We start from the raw sequence: 18,093 nt of genomic DNA, 5'->3' as shown, positions 1-18,093 counted from the left end.
TCAGTGTTATCTGTTCTGATTATAAAATACTACTAGAAAATTGTAGATTTAAAGTGACTTGATGGAGGGCAGAGAGCAGAGTTATACCTGAACAGAGGGGCCAGAGCTAAGCACAGAAGCCTGTATTAATTAGCAGTTAATGTTGTGGAGTTTGTATATGTAACTTGTTCGGGCTGTGAACACCCAGACCTTGTGCTGTTCAGGCCTTCTCCCTATGTCCTCACATGTAAGGTCAGCAGTTTGGATGAAGGGCAAAACAAAACACCCTAAGTTTTTTTCACGGACGGGGTAGTGCATCCCAAAGGCTGAGGATGGTTCAGGATATCCACCTAAGAGTTTTAGCAGGCCTGGAGATACTCCATGTCCTGTGGGACCTTGCCCTGTTCCTAGAAATTGCAGGTGGGTGGAGAGGAATGAGGCTGCTGTTTTGAGGGTTGTGTTCAGCCCTCAGCAATGATGGAGGTGACAGTAACTAATCTGGCTTGTACTTTCCAGTCCTGTACCTGAGATTTTTATGTGCATTTTCATCTTCAGTTTGTCTGAGGGAATCAGTTCATGGGGCTTTGTTTCTCCAGCAGTAACCCTGTATCTTATCTCTTGGGTGTCAGACTTGCACTACTTCCCCTCTCCCTGAGCGGTCCTAGGGACGGCTCTGCGCCTCGCAGATCCCTTCACAGCGGCGAGGGCTTCCGTGGCAGAGCCATTAACGTGCGGGCGCGGGTCCCTGTGCCCAAGCCTGCATCCGCTTCCCGCCCTCTGCCTGGAGGCTCATTCCCAGCGGGAAACAGGGATATCCAGCACCGGGGCCGGCACCGCCGCTGACGCCCCGGGTCGCCGCGGCAACGGCTCGTCTCGGGATTCCCCGGGGCGGGGGCGGCGGCGCGGCCATGGCGGCGGGCTATCACCACAGACCCAACGGCGGCGCCGCGCTGCCCGACCCCTCCTTCCTGTGGAACGTCTTCCAGAGGTGAGGTCGCTGAGACCCCGGGGGGGACCGTCCTGACGGCTGCGGGGAGGGGACTGAGGGGGGTTCCTTGGGGTGCCGGGCCCTGGCACCCCTTTCCCGCTGCGCTGAGGCGGCCGCCGCCGCCACCCTCGTCATTCCCGGGCCGCTACAGGGCGAGCCGGGCCTTCCCGGGGCCGCTGCTGCCTGAGGTGGGACGGGGCGTTGGGAGGTGTCCGGAAACGGCGAGCTGGTACGGGAAGGCTGTCACCGGCCCTGGGCATCCACGGCGGGGTTTGGCCGCCTGGGGGCCTTGCGGGGCGGGTAAGCGTCGCGGTTGTATCCCTGCATTGGGCTTGAGGAGGAGTAAGTATGGCTGTATTTTAGGGCAAGGGAAGGGGGATTACTGGAAGTGAGAGGGTGTAACCTTGAAATCGCTGAAGTGATTTTTGACCTGAGAACCCGGAAAGGGTTATAAAGCCTGAAGGATCCATGCAGCAGCACGGGAAGGCTTGTGAAAAGGAATCTGATAAATGCTTAATGGAAAACTGCAAAGCTACTAGCAGATATTCCCTGGAATACATGTGGAGTAGGAACCTGCAGGGGGGTTAGCAGGCCTGTGGTAAGAAATACACTGCCAAGACTGTGGCAGTAAAGAAGTTCTTCACAATTGCATCACGTAAGGAGATGGGGCAGGTTCCTATGTTGGATCCATTTTCATGGGAGCTATGTCAGAGGATGTATCTTGACTCAAGTGACAGCAAGAAGAGGTTAAGGAGTAGACAAACAGTAATATGTTGCTGCTAAAACGGGCTAGTATTTGCTTAGTTACTCAGGAATGACTCAGGAATGTGGCGGCTTACCTACCTAGCCTTCCCTAAAACCACTTCATCTGGGAACTTGGAGGAAGCATGCATGTTGCTGTTTCTAAGATCCAGAAAGAAACCTCCACAGTCTGACTTCTGCACCAGGCAAACCAGTAGAAACCATTAAACATAATGTACGTAGTCAGGAATGTTGCATGGCTTTTGTTGAAAGCATTCCTTTCTGGCAGATTGCTGTCCAAGTCCTGTACTGCATTTGGTAAGGATTGAGTATGGATGTGATGTCTAGAACTGGTATAGTTCATACAATAATTTCCTAGAGACTCAACATATGGAAGTATCAAAGGTCTTTAAAGAAATCCAGTATATGTGGAATGAAAGGGTGGGTTCTAGCATGGATAAATGACTAGCTGAAAAGCATGTGTGGGTGTCTGCCACACTGATGGACGGAGCCATTTTGGGATCTTTATTCAGTATGTTCAGGAGCAACTGGAGGAAAAGGGGGTGAATGGCCAGACGAAGTTTGCTTCAGCTGAATCATTCATACTGACTGATTCCTGCAGTAAGTGAGGGCTGTGAAGGCTTCAAGTTAACAGTCCTGAACAACTTGACCTTACAGTCCTGTGCATGAGTGGATCGCACCACCCTGTCACAGCCAGATCACGATCACTGTACAGCGGCCAGTTAAAACCCAGAGAATACACCTGACGTCCACAAGGAAGAGCCACTTTAACTTTGCATCATTTTGCATATAAAATCAGTGTGCTTTATGCCTCGGGAGCAAGATAAGTGGGTCATAGACCCACTTATTTATGAAAATACCAGCTTAGCACTTAGTAGCAGCTCAAAAGGTAGAAAAATGTTTGGAATATCTAGAAAAGAGAGAATAAAAAAGGGGAATATCTTTTTGTGTTACCATTTATGCAACTTCTGCTTGCAATTCAAATGTTGTATGCCATTTTGAGATGAGGAAGGAATCTCACAGAGTGAACTGAAAGGGTTTAAAGAAGGACAACAAGGACTAAAGTGAAAAACAGCTTCAGCAGAGGGATCAGCTGAGCAGGACTCTGCTTTGGAACGGTGGTAACTGAGGGGAAGTTAAAACTGTCAGAGTCAAGAGGATGGTCCGTGTATAAAATGGGGGGAAGTCCCCACCGCTTTCAGATATTCTTCTAAAGAAGGCATGATCCTGCTTTATTTGGGCAGAAATCACTAGGTTTATGAGTTTTAGATTAGAACTCTCTTTTCTAAGACAATAGACTGTGGTAGCTGAATGGGACCTGTGTTTTTTCACTTTTTGAATCCCACTGAAATGCTTTGAGGCTCTGCAATTGATTCTTTAAGTACTTTGCACTAGTTACATTAGTGGCTTTCTCTCCATTGCCAACATCTTACTGAGAGAAACTGGGTCCCAAACCTGGGCCTCCAATCTGGGAGCCAGGCATTATGTGGATTTACCCAGTGTTACGTGCTCTGCAGTTCTCTTTAAAATAAATAAATATACTTACTTAGCACACTTCAGAATGTCTCATCAGTCTGAATGAAGCTTTTAGCTTGCAGTTACAGTGAATGGTTTACCAAGTACAATGCCATTAGTGACTTTTCAGGAAAAGATTAATTTATCTGGTGAGTAAGAACCAGAATATTGAAGTCTTCTGTTCATTTCAGCCATTTAAAGCTTACCAATGTATTTTTTTTCCCCCAGAGTTGATAAAGACAGGAGTGGAATAATATCTGACAATGAACTCCAGCAGGCATTATCTAACGGTGAGTCTGCAAGCGAGCACTGAGGTAGTTCGTTGTAAACTTAATGTTAATTTTCAAGTGAGTCTGTTTACTTTATGCCATATTTATTTGACTGGGGGAGATGGGGGGTGTTCTCATTGCTTATTAATACTATCTAACTTTATTTAATATCATTACTATACTATTGAACTAGTATGAATATCATAATATTTAACTATTTAACCTACAGCAAAAGGTTGAAGGGGAGTTAAAAAATGGACAGTCCTCGTGATCTTATGTTACTGGATTTTTTCTCATTGTTCCTGTTTTGGTTTTTGTTTTTATTTCAGGGGAAGTTTTCTGGGTTTGGTGCATGTTAGTATAATGCATTATAAACTGAGTACCTACTGTAAACATTACTGATTTATGTGCTGAGGAATGAAGGCATGCACACCTCTTTTTTTCCAGCACTGCTTCCTAGAAAACATAAATGGTCATTTATAGATTCCTCACTCATCACTACTGAACCTTTGTTTTTTGAACCAGGATCAGTGTTTAACCTGGACAAAGATCAGCTGTTTACAACCAGCCTTTTCACTGTACATAAAATCTTTGCAAACAGTACGGTGCAGGAATTGGAGATGGTAATTTTTAATTACTTTTTTTTTTCCCCTCAAATGAAGCATGTTTGGATTTTTTCCCAACAAAGCAGAAAGATTCACTCTAGATCTTGTATTAAAACTTACCAGTACTGTGTTAGTTCCCTTAAAGGGTAACAAGGGTTTGGTTAAATAACGCGTGGAAGCAAAATAAAAAGCAGAAAGAATTTCCAGTAGCCTATTTTGACTTTCCTCTGGTGACTTAGGGTGGGTTGGGTTGTACTTTGTGGGTTGGGTTTTTTCCACTTAGAAACCTGAAAAAAGTGCAAACTGAAGCTGTTTGTACACCTTTAAGTCTGTATCAAGTTCCCTTCTCCCAAGGTTTAATTCCTTCACAGCCTTCCTGTGCTTTGTGACTGAGAAGGGTTTAAGCTGATGCTGTGAGCTGCAGTGCACACAGGCTGAAAGGCTCCTTTTTGTCACTAACCACCTGACCAGAAATAAATCCGGATGGCTCCATTTAGTAAAATGGTGGTCTTGTACTATAATATTTGTGTAATAAGTCATCTGATAAATGAAAAGCAATATATTATAGCTGCCAGACTGATCCATAACTAAAATGCTGTTTTGAGTAAAAACTCCAACGAAAAGCTAAATTAAACTGATGAAGTCACTGTTTTCATTTAAGATCACAGTGCTGTTCATACCTGTGGGAACCTGGCTTTACCTACCAGTTTAAACTTCACCTGATTGAATGTAAGGCAGTGATGACTACCTGAACTCTTCTCTTTCCTTATTTACAGTGTAGATTAGCAGTTTCAGTGCTTTGCAGTTAAGAAGAATCCCCACCAAGTGAATTCACTGTTAGACAAAATATGTGTAGAACTGTAAGCTTCCTTCCTTCTGAGCGATTCTACATCTTGTACACCAAAGTTACTGACCATTCACTATATTCTTTTCAAAATATTTCCTCCAGTGGATGTCCTGCAATCTAACATGGGCTAAAAGAATGTTACATGTTTATTTCTAAAGCGTTTTTAAAAGTCTGCATAGTGCTTATCATTAAAAAATTTGAAGTTCAATGTGGTTTTGACATTCAGCTTTTCAACATATATTCAAATTTTTTAATGATGAGCACTATGCAGACTTTTAAAAATGCTTTAGAAATAAACATGTAACATTCTACAGAATGGTTTGGGTTGGAAATGACCTTAAGATCACCTAGTTCCAACCACCCTGCCAAGGGCAGGGAAGCCTCACACTAGACATGTCAAGTTTATTCAAGTAACAGTATACTTACGTGTGAGGGAGATCATCACTTTCTGTAGTTGTTTGCACAATAAACTCATGTGCATCCTTGTTTTCTTCTGCACTGCCATGTAAAGTTAATAGCAGAGTCAGGTGAGGGAACAGTATTTCACTGGTTACTGGAAGAGGCTGGAATCAGTACAGTTCTTCAGCACTGGAATTGCTTTGATTTCACTCTGAGTCTTTCAAAAAAGGAAACACAAAATAGGTTAACTTTCCAGCTCTGTTTTCACTTTTTCCTCTCTTCTGTTCAGAGTTAAATGCTGGCACCCTATTAATGATTCCATTATTTTTTGTTTTGTCAGGAGACATACAACTCTTAAGGTACTGACGTTATCTGTCTAAAATACTGCTTAAGCATTTTCAGAGCCATTTTTACTCTTTCTCTGCTTATGTTTCTGTTTATGTGCAAATAGTTCTATGACCTGCCTACAACATAGAGATTCTCCCTGTTGCTGTATCTGCATACTTACACGGATACCATTTCCCTTCTATGGACGAAACTCAGCGCTGCCATGAGCACTACTTACACCACCACTGCAGCAAAGCAATGCAGCAAAGCAGCCTGCTTAATGCCAGCACAGCCTTTCTGTTAGGCAGCTGTGGTCAGCTAACTGTATTGCTGCATATGGCTCTGCAGTACCCCTGGTCTTCTGCTTTCTTTGTGGTCCCCACACTCAAACACAGTTAATTAAATATATGCTCCTTGGTCTTCCTGGTTCCTTCACAGGCTCTAGAGAATTGATGGTGAAATTCTAGATGAGACACAGGATTTCTCTGAATTTAAAGCTTAATGCTCCCACCCAAGGGAAAACTATCCCAGAGTGACTAGCCTCTGCATATTCAGAGACGTACAAAGGCCCTTTCAAGCAGAAACATTTCTTGGTCTAAAAATACTAACTTAAACTAGCACCTCCTTGATTTAGCAGTGGAGGTGAGATTTATACTAAACTCAACTCCAAATTGCACTGTGTGGTTGTGCCATGTTAGAAACTTTTTCACTTCTGTCATAAACTAATGTCCTGTGGTAATCCACCTGTAAAATAGGGAATAAGCAGATTAGTTTTTACTCAGGAATAGATGTGAGACCTTGTCTGAATTGTAATTTGAAAGCTCGTCTGCTCCCATCAGTAGAAAAGGTGGGACTTCAGTTTTGATCTTGCCTTTTGTCCAGTAACTCCTGACTGCCTGGGATGAAAAAAAATCCTTAGTTCTTGAGGTTTTTGGGGGCCGGTGGTTTGATGCAGCCTGAAAAATGTTGCTTCCTGTGTAGTATCTATAAAGGATTGGTCACCTCTGAACAGTCAAGAACATAATTACTTTCAAAGCAGCCTTATTATGTATATAATATGCTAGCTCCATGTCATCTAGCTCTGAATTCACTGGGTTTTAAGATTTTATCTGATTTTTTTTTTTTGTCTGGTTTGTTGGGTGCATTTTTTTGTTTAGGTGCTACTCAGTATTGAGGCACTAAAGTGATTTTCTCTGTTTCAGGCACATGGACTCCATTTAATCCAGCAACAGTCAGGTCAATTCTTGGTGAGTGTGGCTGTGTGATGTGAAATAGTCAAGACACTGCTTTGTGATGTTTCAGAACATTGAAAATGCTATCAGTTGTTGCACTGGTTTGTGTTTTTTTTTCTCTCCAGACAGCCCAGCAGTAGTAAGTTAAATATTTTCCCTTTGGAATAATACCAGCATGCCCTTTGCATCCACAGATGTGCATTTGTGGAAGTAGCCTGAGAAAATGTTACTGTACAACTGAATAGACAATAAGTGTAATTTATGCATAGGGGAAATTGACAGCTTAAATATTCTAGCAGGATATTATATAGCTTGTCTCTGTAAGTAGTTTCCCCTGTTTTACACTTTAATCCTATGTTTTGCTCCAAAAAGACGCTTTACAATGTTTGAATTCTTTAGCGTCCTAAAATAATTGCCAGTAGTGTAGGAGATGATGGTGGTAGAAGGATAAAAATACAAGCACAAGAGATTTTTTCTGTCATACAGTTCATAAATCCAAGGACTGAATATTTTGCTTTTTTTATTAGTAATTATTCAGCAGCAATCTGAGTTCCACCACCGTGTGACATGCAAAAGCATGTATGTCATCACATATATATGTCATTACATACATATGTCATTACATACAAAGATGACAGTATCAGTAAGTCAAACGCAGATGACTATCCAGCACTCCTGGCAGTCAGTTGACTTGGACTTGTTCATGTACCTTAGAAAAGAACAACCCACCTCCTGCCCTTTTTGTCACTGGATGATCAAATCAAGCTGTAAATATTCTCAAACTGGAAATGAAACCCCAGGAAAAATAAAGCATTCTGTGATTCATCCTGGTCCTTTTTTATCTTGCTTGATCTTTTCCTCCTCCAGTGGATGACCACTTGCTCTTTTTGTCAGAAGTTCCCAAAATACCACTTGTATTTTAACAATTTTGTCTTCAGCACATTCCACACAGTGCTCTTGCTGCTGCCTTCAAATGCTAGCAGCTCTTACTGGTTTATGTGTGTTTTCTTATTTCAGGCATGTTCGACAGAGAAAACAAAGGTGGTGTGAACTTCAATGAATTCACAGGAGTCTGGAAGTACATCACAGACTGGCAGAATGTCTTTCGAACGTATGACAGAGACAATTCTGGAATGATTGACAAAAATGAGCTGAAGCAAGCGCTAACAGGTTTTGGTAATCCATTTGTAATTACAGTTTTTATGGTTGGGTTATGGCATCAAATGAGCTTCTTGTTGTTAGGGCTGTACTGCTCTGACAAATGCGACTCCAAACGAGGCAGGAGAAACGCAGTTATCTTTTTAGCTATACGGTACCTTTTAAAGATGTCTGTGCCATGAGCACTTTCTGGGTTTAAGCTGTTTCCTTTAATGGAAAATAAACCCAGAAAACATTCCACACGTGTACTGACACATCCAGTTTCGGTCTCCTCTGTAGCTGCTTTGAGAGTGTTGCCAAATACTTCAGGTAAATGAACTTACTCAGTACACAGTGCAGCTTGTTTCTGCTTGGAACAAGAGGTAACAGCCTCAAGCTTGCGGCAGGGGAAGATTAGACTGGATAGTAGGAAAGATGTCTTCACAGAGAGGGTGATCAGTCACCGGAAGAGGCTGCTGGGGGAAGTGATGGGAAGCGGTGGAATCGGCGTCCCTGGGAGCATTCAAAACCCATGTGGATGAGGCCCTATGACATGGTTTAGTGGTGGACTTGGCAGTCCTGGTGTCATGGTTGGACTTGATGTCTTTTCCAACCTAGTTGATTCTGTGATTAAAACGAAGCCAGCTGTCTATGTTATGGTAGACTTCGCTTATAAAACTGAATTGTCACGTCAGCCGGTAATTATGTTTACAATGACTCTGTGTGCAGCTATTACTAAGCTCAGGTTTTATTGTATGCATTTCAATTTAACAGAGTCAGAAAAAAATGGTATCTCTTGTAGCTCCTTACAGGTTCCTGGGTTTGTCAGACAAGCCTGCTACGCACTAGTTCTTGTTCTAGGATTGTGGTAACTGAAACTTTCTAAAGCCTTTCTCTTTTTCCAAGGTTACCGACTGTCTGACCAATTCTATGATATCCTTATTCGGAAATTCGACAGACAAGGAAGAGGACAAGTTGCTTTTGATGACTTTATTCAGTGCTGTGTTGTTTTACAGGTAAGAAAGGTGATGTGTGTTTAAGTCAATTGAAAAAAACAAAACAAAGCCAAAAAACAGACCCATCTTTTCTTAAGCTTTTATGGTTCTCACTTTAGCCTCTAGAAGTTGCTTTCACTTATAGTAAACCATTTGAAGAAAGTATATGAGAGGTGCTAGAAACATCATCATTTACTAGTCTTCACCATTAGCATCACAAGTAAATTTGATACAATGGGGGGAACTGTAAAATAGTAGCAGTGGCCTAAAAGGAAAACACTTAGCTACTGTTTCCAGTAGTTGAACACACACAGTTCCTCCGTACCTTTAATGTATTAAAATTGGAGTGCCCCATGTCCTGTGGTGCCCATAATTCTCATTGTGTGAATTGTGAGGGTTTTTTATATCTCCACTTAAAGGTCTGACTAAAAGGAATCTGACCAAGCAGCTGAATTATTCAGTCTTTTGTCACTGCTCTTCCTCCAGGGGCAATGGTAGTAAAAGACATTTCAAACAAAAAACCTTTCAGTAACAAAGTATGTGGGGAACAGAGAGGTAACACAGGTGTACTGTTTTGTTTGGCAGTCAAGTCGCTGGATGATTCCTCACTTCATTGCTAAAGGTTTCTCTCCGGTGTATCTGACTTTCTGAAAAGACTGGGGGAAAGCTGGGAAACTGTAGCAATGGACAAGCCCAGTTTTTGTAGGATAGGAAAAAGGTTGCTCTTGTTATACCGGCCAGCTTTGCAACACTGTCTTAAGATACCTTTCAATATGTGACGAAGAACAAGCAGGGTCCTGTGGAAGTAATGTGTCTGTTATTTCTGCACAGGTGTCTTCTTCTTCTCCTTTTAGCCTTATGTCTATAACCATAAGTCTCTGGAAACACCAATTGCCTTTATATTCATTTGTAATATAAGCCAATTGTATTTCATTATAAACTTAAACTCTGATAAAGAGAGCTTTGAAATAGGGTGTCATTCAGCTGGTGTTAGTGAAACCATGCTGGCAGTTGGTTTGGCCACTGTCTGTATTGCCTGGCATCTCTGTCTGGGTTATACAGTGACAGCTTGGACACTAATGACACACAGAGCATGTATAAGAAACGGAGAAGGCACTTGTTCAATTTGCCTCCAGGTGATTCTCAAATGCCTCATGAGAATTGTGCATTATTTCTCCCCCTAATCAAAGCCAGTTACACGAAGTTGTCTGGTCTCTATAAAGAAGTGCATAGATACGTAGGTACTGGAGCATAGGGCGGTTTTAGAATCTGATGTGCTGCATGAGATTGTCAAGTGCCTACAGAGGGGATGGACAGAAAGTGCTACCCAAATAGCAAGGGGAGTACTTGTCCTGATGTACAAAAATGTATGGTTTTTTCCCTCCTTTTCAGAGGCTGACGGATGTGTTCCGCCGATACGACACCGACCAAGATGGCTGGATTCAGGTGTCCTACGAGCAGTATCTTTCTATGGTCTTCAGCATTGTATGACACTGCTAACCAGGAACTGCACACTGGTGTTACACAGACTGGAGTTGCCAAATCATCACATACTGAATAAGATTATTGATGTACTATAATGGATATAACTTCACCTTCTTAAATTTTTTATGTATGTATGTTGGCCATCACCAAAATCTGTACTTGAGTTGTTTTTTATTTCGTATTCCTGTATGATACGTCCATCTCTGCTTACTGTCGTACAGAAAGCACAGAATCTAGATTTATGTGGTGCAATGTCAAACTTGACTTAACTTTAACCTTCTTTCACATATCCTGCATGGGAAAAACATGACTCTTTAGAAACGCCAAATTACAATAATGCTTGTTAGTTTAGAAGGGAGTTGAAAGTCAGAAGTTGCACAATATGTTTTGCATGTGCCTTACTTTTATAAGAGTTTAATGTATTAATTTTTAATACAGAACTTAAAAATTAAGTAAAGACATTAGATCAACTTTGATAGTCCACTTCTATATGTTTTTTTTTTTAACGGGTGGTGGTTTTATTTTTATATGCTAGATTTCTACAGCTCAGGGGTCCCTCCCATGGAACAGCAAGGGCCTTTCTTCCTTGCCTTATTTTATTTTCTAGCTGCTGCCTTCTCTCAGAGTATCCTCAGGACAACTTCAAATGCAACTTCTTCACACGCATGGCCAATACTACACTGTCCTCAGTGTGTTCCCTGCAAAATCAACTATATCTAACTACTCCAGAGGTGTCATTTCCTCTGCTTAGGGGGCTTATTTAACATCACGAGCCTTCCTTCTTGTGCTGAAGCACTCTGAAGTGGCCTTGAAACTGACTGTCAAACATTGCCATCACCTCACCCTCTATCTCACCGTTTACAGGTGGCAAGGAACGCAGTGGTAAAACAAGCAAAAGAAGTAATGACTGACTCCGGTCACCATCTCCTGCAGTAAATTCAAAGCAGAAAAGAGAAGTTAGCAAATCCTCTTCGATTGCTCAAAGAAAATCGTACAGCAGCCCTATCAAAAGCACGTAAAACCACTCAAGCAGAAAGATTACTTCTAACTGCTACGCTCTGGGATATGTTTACAGCCCCGGGCTTTCAGCTTTTATCCAAAGACTTAAGCTAGCAATACTTATTCCCAAGTCCATCCCTGTCCCCAGCTCAGTTTATGCAGGCAGCCCCCATGCACCCCTATTTTTTTTGGATATCACAGTTATGTGACAGCTCACAGGCAGGTGAGCTGTCATTGATATGTGCCTATACATAAACTGATGCTGTCAGTGATACCAGGCAGATATTACAAGAGATTATGCAGAGAAGGGTTGAGTGCACACACAGAAAGACACCCACCCCAAAAACATACCAGTGTTACAGGGTTATTCCCAAGCGTCTCAGTCGGAGTGCAATGCCTGGTGTCAGGGGGAAGACAGCCAAGTAGCAACCATGCAGTGATCTGGCATCTGTTGTGCAGAGAAGCTGCTACTAGTTCATAAGTGATAATCGATCAGACCCCGAGTGACAGTTCAGTAATATCTTCTGAACAATTGCTGCTGTGAAATACATGGGGACAGACCAATGGTCTTCCAAGGATAAGCACACCAACTGTTGTCTGAGTTGCTGACTGTTGTCTCATCCAACAGCCTTGGGCAGACTGTGAAGGTTACTTACCTTTAAGGTGATACCAGAGAGAGACTTGCAACAGTTCCTGCTCAAACCTCACCTCCCCAGAAGGCAGAGAGGATCACTATATATTCTCTTCAGAAAGAAAAAAAAAAAGTAAGAGCAGCACCAAAGTCTGGGGCTTAAAAGAGCTTCTTCATGAAATGGCCCATTCAAAAAGGCTTCCTTGTTCCCTCCCCAGTAAAGAAAACCATCCCTTTGAATCCTGTGTTCACCCTAACAGGCTGAGAGAGTTGAGCTTGTTCAGCCTCGGGGAGGCTCAGGGGAGACCTTATAGCAGCCTTCCACTACCTAAAGGGGCCTACAAAAAAGCTGGAGAGGGGCCTTTTAACAAGGGCATGTAGTGACAGGATAATGGGGAATGGCTTTAAGCTGACAGAAGGGAGATTAAAATTACACATTAGAAAGCAATTCTTACTATGAGTGTGGTGAGCCACTGGCACAGGTTGCCCAGAGAAGCAGTGTTCAAGGCCAGGTTGGACAGGGCTTGGAGTAACTTGGTCCAGTGGAAAGTGTCCCTGCCATGGGGGGGGAGTGGAGCTTTAATGTCCCTTCCAACCCAAACCATTCTGTGATTCTGTGAATGTGTAGGGGTAAAGAGCATCTAATTTGGGCAGGATCAACCAGCTGCTATATGCCACTAGGATATACAATAATGAAAGTAAAATCCCAAAGGGAATGAGAACTGTGAAAAAAAGAGCTCTCTACAACAAGCTCAGATGAAAAGGTCTTAACCTCAATGGACACAGTTGTAGCAGTAACATTTTCTAGGTACACTTCTGCAGTTTCAGAGCTGTAGTTGCGCTACACTTTCTGTGGAAAACCAACCAAACAAAAACTCACAAACAACCCACAACAACCACAAAAAAAACCCAAACAACAACAAAACTGGTAATAACATTTGTGTAAATAATGTCTGACAACTTTTAAATGTAGGTAACAACTGATCAGTCCCATGGAGTCTTAAATCAAAGCTCTGGCAGGCACCTGTGGTAGAAAATGGTATTTTCTCCCTTTAAGCAAGAAGGTCTATGTAAGGCGTATGGCATAACTCCTGAGGATATGCCATTAGAAACTAATTAAACCCTCCACTAAGTATGAGAAGGAAAAAAGGAAGAAGTGAACAGGGATGAAAAAGTAAAATTCATCTTTTCTGATGCACAAGCAAAACATCCACAGGAGAATTTCAGGAAATCAAGTTTGTATGCTCTATAATAAATCGCTTTGGCATTGCCTTTTTGTTCAAAATTACACAACAAGATCCAAAAAGTTGGAATAGTGAACTCAGAAAGAGATTATGACAGCTCAATGAAGACTAACCCTGGCTTAGCACAAGTATTTAATGCACAGAGAAATATTTCAGGTAGGGGTGAGAATCAAAACCACAGCAGTGAAAAGAAAAATGGACACCAGGGAGTAAATTGTCCCACTTCTTTAGCTCCACATAAGCTGGATTTGATGATATCAAGTAGATGTCTAAAGCCAGGCATTTATGAACATACGGCTCAGCAGCATGGGGAAAAGAAAACCTAAGTATTGACCACTCACAAACATCATGAACTGGTATTTCTCACTTAATGTGTCATTTTGATTATTTTTTCTGATATTATCTTGCCCGATTGCCTTATAGGTTTTACTATTTCTTAGTATGCTTTTGCCAGTAGAAAAATCAAGAATTATTTTAGCATGGATCAATTCATCAAATGAGATTTAAGTCAATTTGTAACCTCTTCATTCTGAAGAACAAAAACTTGCATCTATTTGATATACCTCTTTTTATTCTGCAGAAACAAAAGCACATAATTGCAGTATTACATACCAATCCCTTGGAATCAACTACATTTTCTTCATATAGCATCACATTAAGGAAGAGAATACCCTTCCTGTGACATTCTCCTTTCCTTGTCTCAAAGTGAAATGTTGTGTCACAACTTGTAAAACTGTGCTAATTATAAAGGCTCAGATTAACTGAACTGGCATTACATTTGTGGGAAGTAAACCTGTATTTTCCTGCAACAGACAGTGCAACACTGAATGAATACTCTTCCTAAGGAGATAATTTAAAAGTAAACCAACCTTTCTTCTTTACCGAGTTGGAAAGGGTGTTAAAAGGGCTATTAGCTGTCTGCTAACGGAGTAACTTCAATGCATCTTCAAAAAAATAACGGAAGATTCTTTTTCTGTAATATATTAAGATCTAACAAATACATTAAAAAATCTTAAACAAAACAGTATGTTCACCTCCATTATGTGCAAGTTTGTGTTCCGGCATATTTCACACATTAAAAAATTAAACCCTACCTCCCTTCCCCTTTCCAAAACCAATCAAACACAGAATTAAATGCAGTCTCTTCCCTGAAAGCCGAGATGGAGATTCTTGAATTTGTTCATCTGTTTCCAGTTGCGCTCCTGTTGCTTCTTAATCTTTTCCTCTAGTTCCTACTAGCACATTGACTAGTGTCTGAATATTTAGTTCTAGAAAGGGGAGATAAAAATGTTTAAAATTACTTCTGTTTCATGTTACTTCACATAATACAGCAGAGAGTATGTTAAAATGAAAGGTTTACTATTAACAGGCTACCAGTTAGCTACTAGTTAAGCAACTCATTTTAGTACCATCAGGATAGCTTGCATTTGTCCAAACTTAAACCTGACAGCGATACAGTAGCACATGCCCACTTCCCTTTAAATCTCACAATCTATTTTCAAAGGAGAACCTTTTATTTTTAATAGTATATCACAATTTTTAACATTAAGGAATAACTCTACAATAACCAGAAAAAAATAATTTGACATATTACAAACTGGCTCTTTGATAACATTTCTCTTTTGTTATCCCAATGGGTTTGATCCATCTGGAGTGTCTTCACCTATTACAACACCAGACAAGTTTGGTTCTGCATGCATTCTAGTATTTTTTTCCTTATGCCAATATCTTCCCTCCCCACAGCTGCCACCGCAACAGCATAAACTCTAACCATGCTATAAGACACTAGCTAGCAAGGTGACCTAGGACAAACCTTTCGATACAGGAAATTTTTGTGGTATCAAAATTTCCTGCCACTCACAGCTCTATGTAGTTGTCAAGAGGCAAAGTCTCCTCAGAGAGGCTGTTAATGCTGTTCTCTCTTCAGCTGATACACATGCTCAGCAAAAGGAACTTTTCCTCTGAATGGAGCACACCATCTCTGCAAATGCTATCTCTGGCTTATGTTAAAGCAACTATGTTGATGTAACTCATTTTACATGAGAACTAATCACAGTCTTTCTTTGAAGTGTTGTGTAATATGGAGCTGACTGCTCAAGCACCCTGATCGCTGTAGGTATATCCTTTTCTTGTAGTCTATTCAGAAAGTTGGGAGTAAGACCAACAGCATCTTCATCAAACATCTTACCTGAGCTTCTGAATTGCTGGTAACCTCTGTATGAATCACTGCCAGAAATGAGTACTGATGTGAACTCAAATCACTCCTGTAGCCTGACTTCTGATGCCTGAATCCTTGACACCTAGGTTTCTGGTTCCAGCTAGATTCCTTGTTCCAGCTAGAGCTCCGGTTCCACCTAGAGCCCTCATTCCATTCACTCCACCAAGAGTCCTGGTGCCACCTGGAGCCACCTCTTCCTGAAACAGCAGAATTTATAGATGAAGTACAAGACTCATCATTCTTGTAAGAGGCATAGCTTTGTGAAGTATAGTTTGTGGAATATCTTCCTGATGAAGGGTATGAGGCAGAAGAACTGGGATAGGGAAATTCTTGCTCATTTATACCCCTTGCTTTTGAGCACAGCTATTGATTACTCCATTTTGTACATCACCAACCACATGAGATTCTGTTGCCATGGTGCTTACTTCCTAGCACGTTGTTGGACATACAGTCTACTGAGCACTCACTCACTAGGCCTCTCATAGGAAGGGGCCCCACCAACTCCCAAATCACTGCCTGAAGCTGATCACCTGAACCGTCTCAGCCATTCACTGATACCACTGGCAGAACTTCCAGTTTGAAGACCAAAAGAGTCCCTGAGTACAGCAGATCTTAGTCCATAGGAAGATGATTCATTATTTGCTTGGTAACTGTAGGAGTTGGCAGGAGCAAAAGCAGCATCTGCAGAACGTTCTTCATACTGAGACAAAACCACTTGATTCCAGTTAGAATTTCCTGAATAAATAAATAAAGGGCACTAAAAGTTAGCAAAATATTAAAGCATCAACTAAAAACAACTACTTTGATGTTTTCTGTCTTACCTGAGTCCAGCATCTTTTCACCCCAAAATCCCTATGTTAAATAAGTTAGGAAAGGTTACTGCTTGGATTTCCAGTAACATTTACTGCTGTGATACTATGCAGCGAGACACAAGTGTTCAAGTTAGACAGTCAAGGTTGAAGTCATTAAAGCTTCAGAAAATGATATCCTGAATAGAGATGCACAGAACTCTGGTAAAGCAGCACTATGCCTGCCCGCAACAGTTAATTTTTGTGATCTGTGAAACAGGTTTGCTGTCTGTTTAAGAATAGATCCAAACTAGTAGAACAAAATATCTAAATTACCTTTGGATTTTCTATATGGCTCATAGTGGTTTGGGATGCTTTTCCTTCCTGGAAATTCATCTTGAGATACTGACATCAATGGCCTCAGATTGTCAGTATCATTAACCTAGATAAAGCAAAAGGTAAGAATATTTGGTTTTAAACTCATACCTTGAGCATTCTAAAACAAATAGCAAGCTCACCACAAAAAGTTAGTGAAGTACAATTTTAGGTCACAGCAAACCAGATGAAGGATGTGTTGTTCTGGTGTTCACAATTACCACATTAAAACACAGTTTTCAAAAATATATTTGGAAGAGGTATGTGTCTGCAGAATAGAATGAGGTGTCTGAGGAAGATGCCACCTGTTTCAAACGTCCTTATTGCCCCATAGCCCTCAATATCACCTGGCTAAAGTATAAAGCTGGTACATATGCAAATCCTGGCTCTAGCTGGGAGATGCAGGATGGAGGGCACAGCTACTGCCTGAGATTAAGCTATGGCAAGAGTTTAACTAGATCATGAGAACTGTATTATATTCAATTGCATGACATCTTTGAAAGTGTAGCTATCAGAAAGGCTGCACAAGGCATTTGCACAAGGAAAGTTACCATAGCTTCTCTGACACAGAATATTATTAATCCCTAATAAACCAGCCTGAAATATCTTTCAGAAAGACACATGCTGAATCTTGTGAACAAGTAGCTCCAGAGGTGACAAGTTATTTTTGTACAGATTCTGGTCCTTCTTCAGACCCTTTTTCTATAGGCATTTAATTTTTATGCAAAGAAACTATGGAAGCTTGTAAGGGCCAACAGAAAGATGGGAACATCTTGCCCACCTCAGTATTAGCATATTAAAGTTCTCAACTGAGAGCAGAGCTACAAGTCACCAGAACACAGACTTAGCCATGTGCCCGCAAAAGAAAGAAGTGACGCATTTGGGTAGCATTTAAGGCCTGATTAATCTTGGAAGAAAAGCTATCAAGCAAGGTACTAACTAAAAAAGAAGTATCAAAACCAGATATCGTGAAGCAAAATGGTGCCCAAAACAGGGGGAGATCACATGCAAAAAAAAACCAAAATAAATGAAAGATGATGAAAAACTAACAGAAATGTGCCATACAATTAATGTATTTGGTATACAGAAACTGTAACAAAAATCGTAATATATTTCAGTGGGGGTTTCTGACCTATGCCTGAACTCTTACAGTTTGGTAGGGTCTTAACACAATGAGTTCATCTACTCCTTTCTCCTTAATGGTAAAACATCTCCACGCAAGATTAAGTTACTTACTCTTGCTTTCTTTTCACAAAAGGCCTTCAAAGCTTCTGTGAGTTCCTGTCTAATATGAACAA

At 41.2% G+C, this 18,093-nt stretch overlaps 1 protein-coding gene across 4 annotated transcripts; it reads left to right on the top strand.

Moving 5' to 3' along the window:
* The first annotated feature begins 869 nt into the window (after positions 1-869).
* On the top strand, positions 870-11,010 carry PDCD6 (programmed cell death 6). 4 transcript variants are annotated; one of them, XM_057423081.1, is made up of 6 exons: positions 870-967; positions 3,473-3,534; positions 6,894-6,938; positions 7,941-8,099; positions 8,967-9,076; positions 10,448-11,010. In XM_057423081.1, the coding sequence occupies exons 1-6, from the start codon at positions 888-890 to the stop codon at positions 10,544-10,546; spliced, it is 555 nt and encodes a 184-aa protein (XP_057279064.1). In that variant the 5' UTR covers positions 870-887; the 3' UTR covers positions 10,547-11,010. The 4 variants fall into 4 exon arrangements, with proteins under 4 accessions (XP_057279064.1, XP_057279065.1, XP_057279066.1 ...); XM_057423082.1 differs by having other exon boundaries at positions 872-967; positions 7,941-8,093; XM_057423083.1 differs by lacking the exon at positions 870-967 and adding an exon at positions 4,039-4,136 and having other exon boundaries at positions 3,481-3,534.
* Positions 11,011-18,093: the final 7,083 nt, after the last annotated feature.

This window comes from Pezoporus wallicus, unplaced genomic scaffold (genome assembly GCF_028554395.1).
Source record: "Pezoporus wallicus isolate ANWC-B61680 ecotype Strahan unplaced genomic scaffold, APGP_CSIRO_Pwel_v1 contig_749, whole genome shotgun sequence".
Classification (NCBI taxonomy): Eukaryota; Metazoa; Chordata; class Aves; order Psittaciformes; family Psittacidae; genus Pezoporus; species Pezoporus wallicus.
This window is presented reverse-complemented; position numbering and strand designations above follow the sequence as displayed.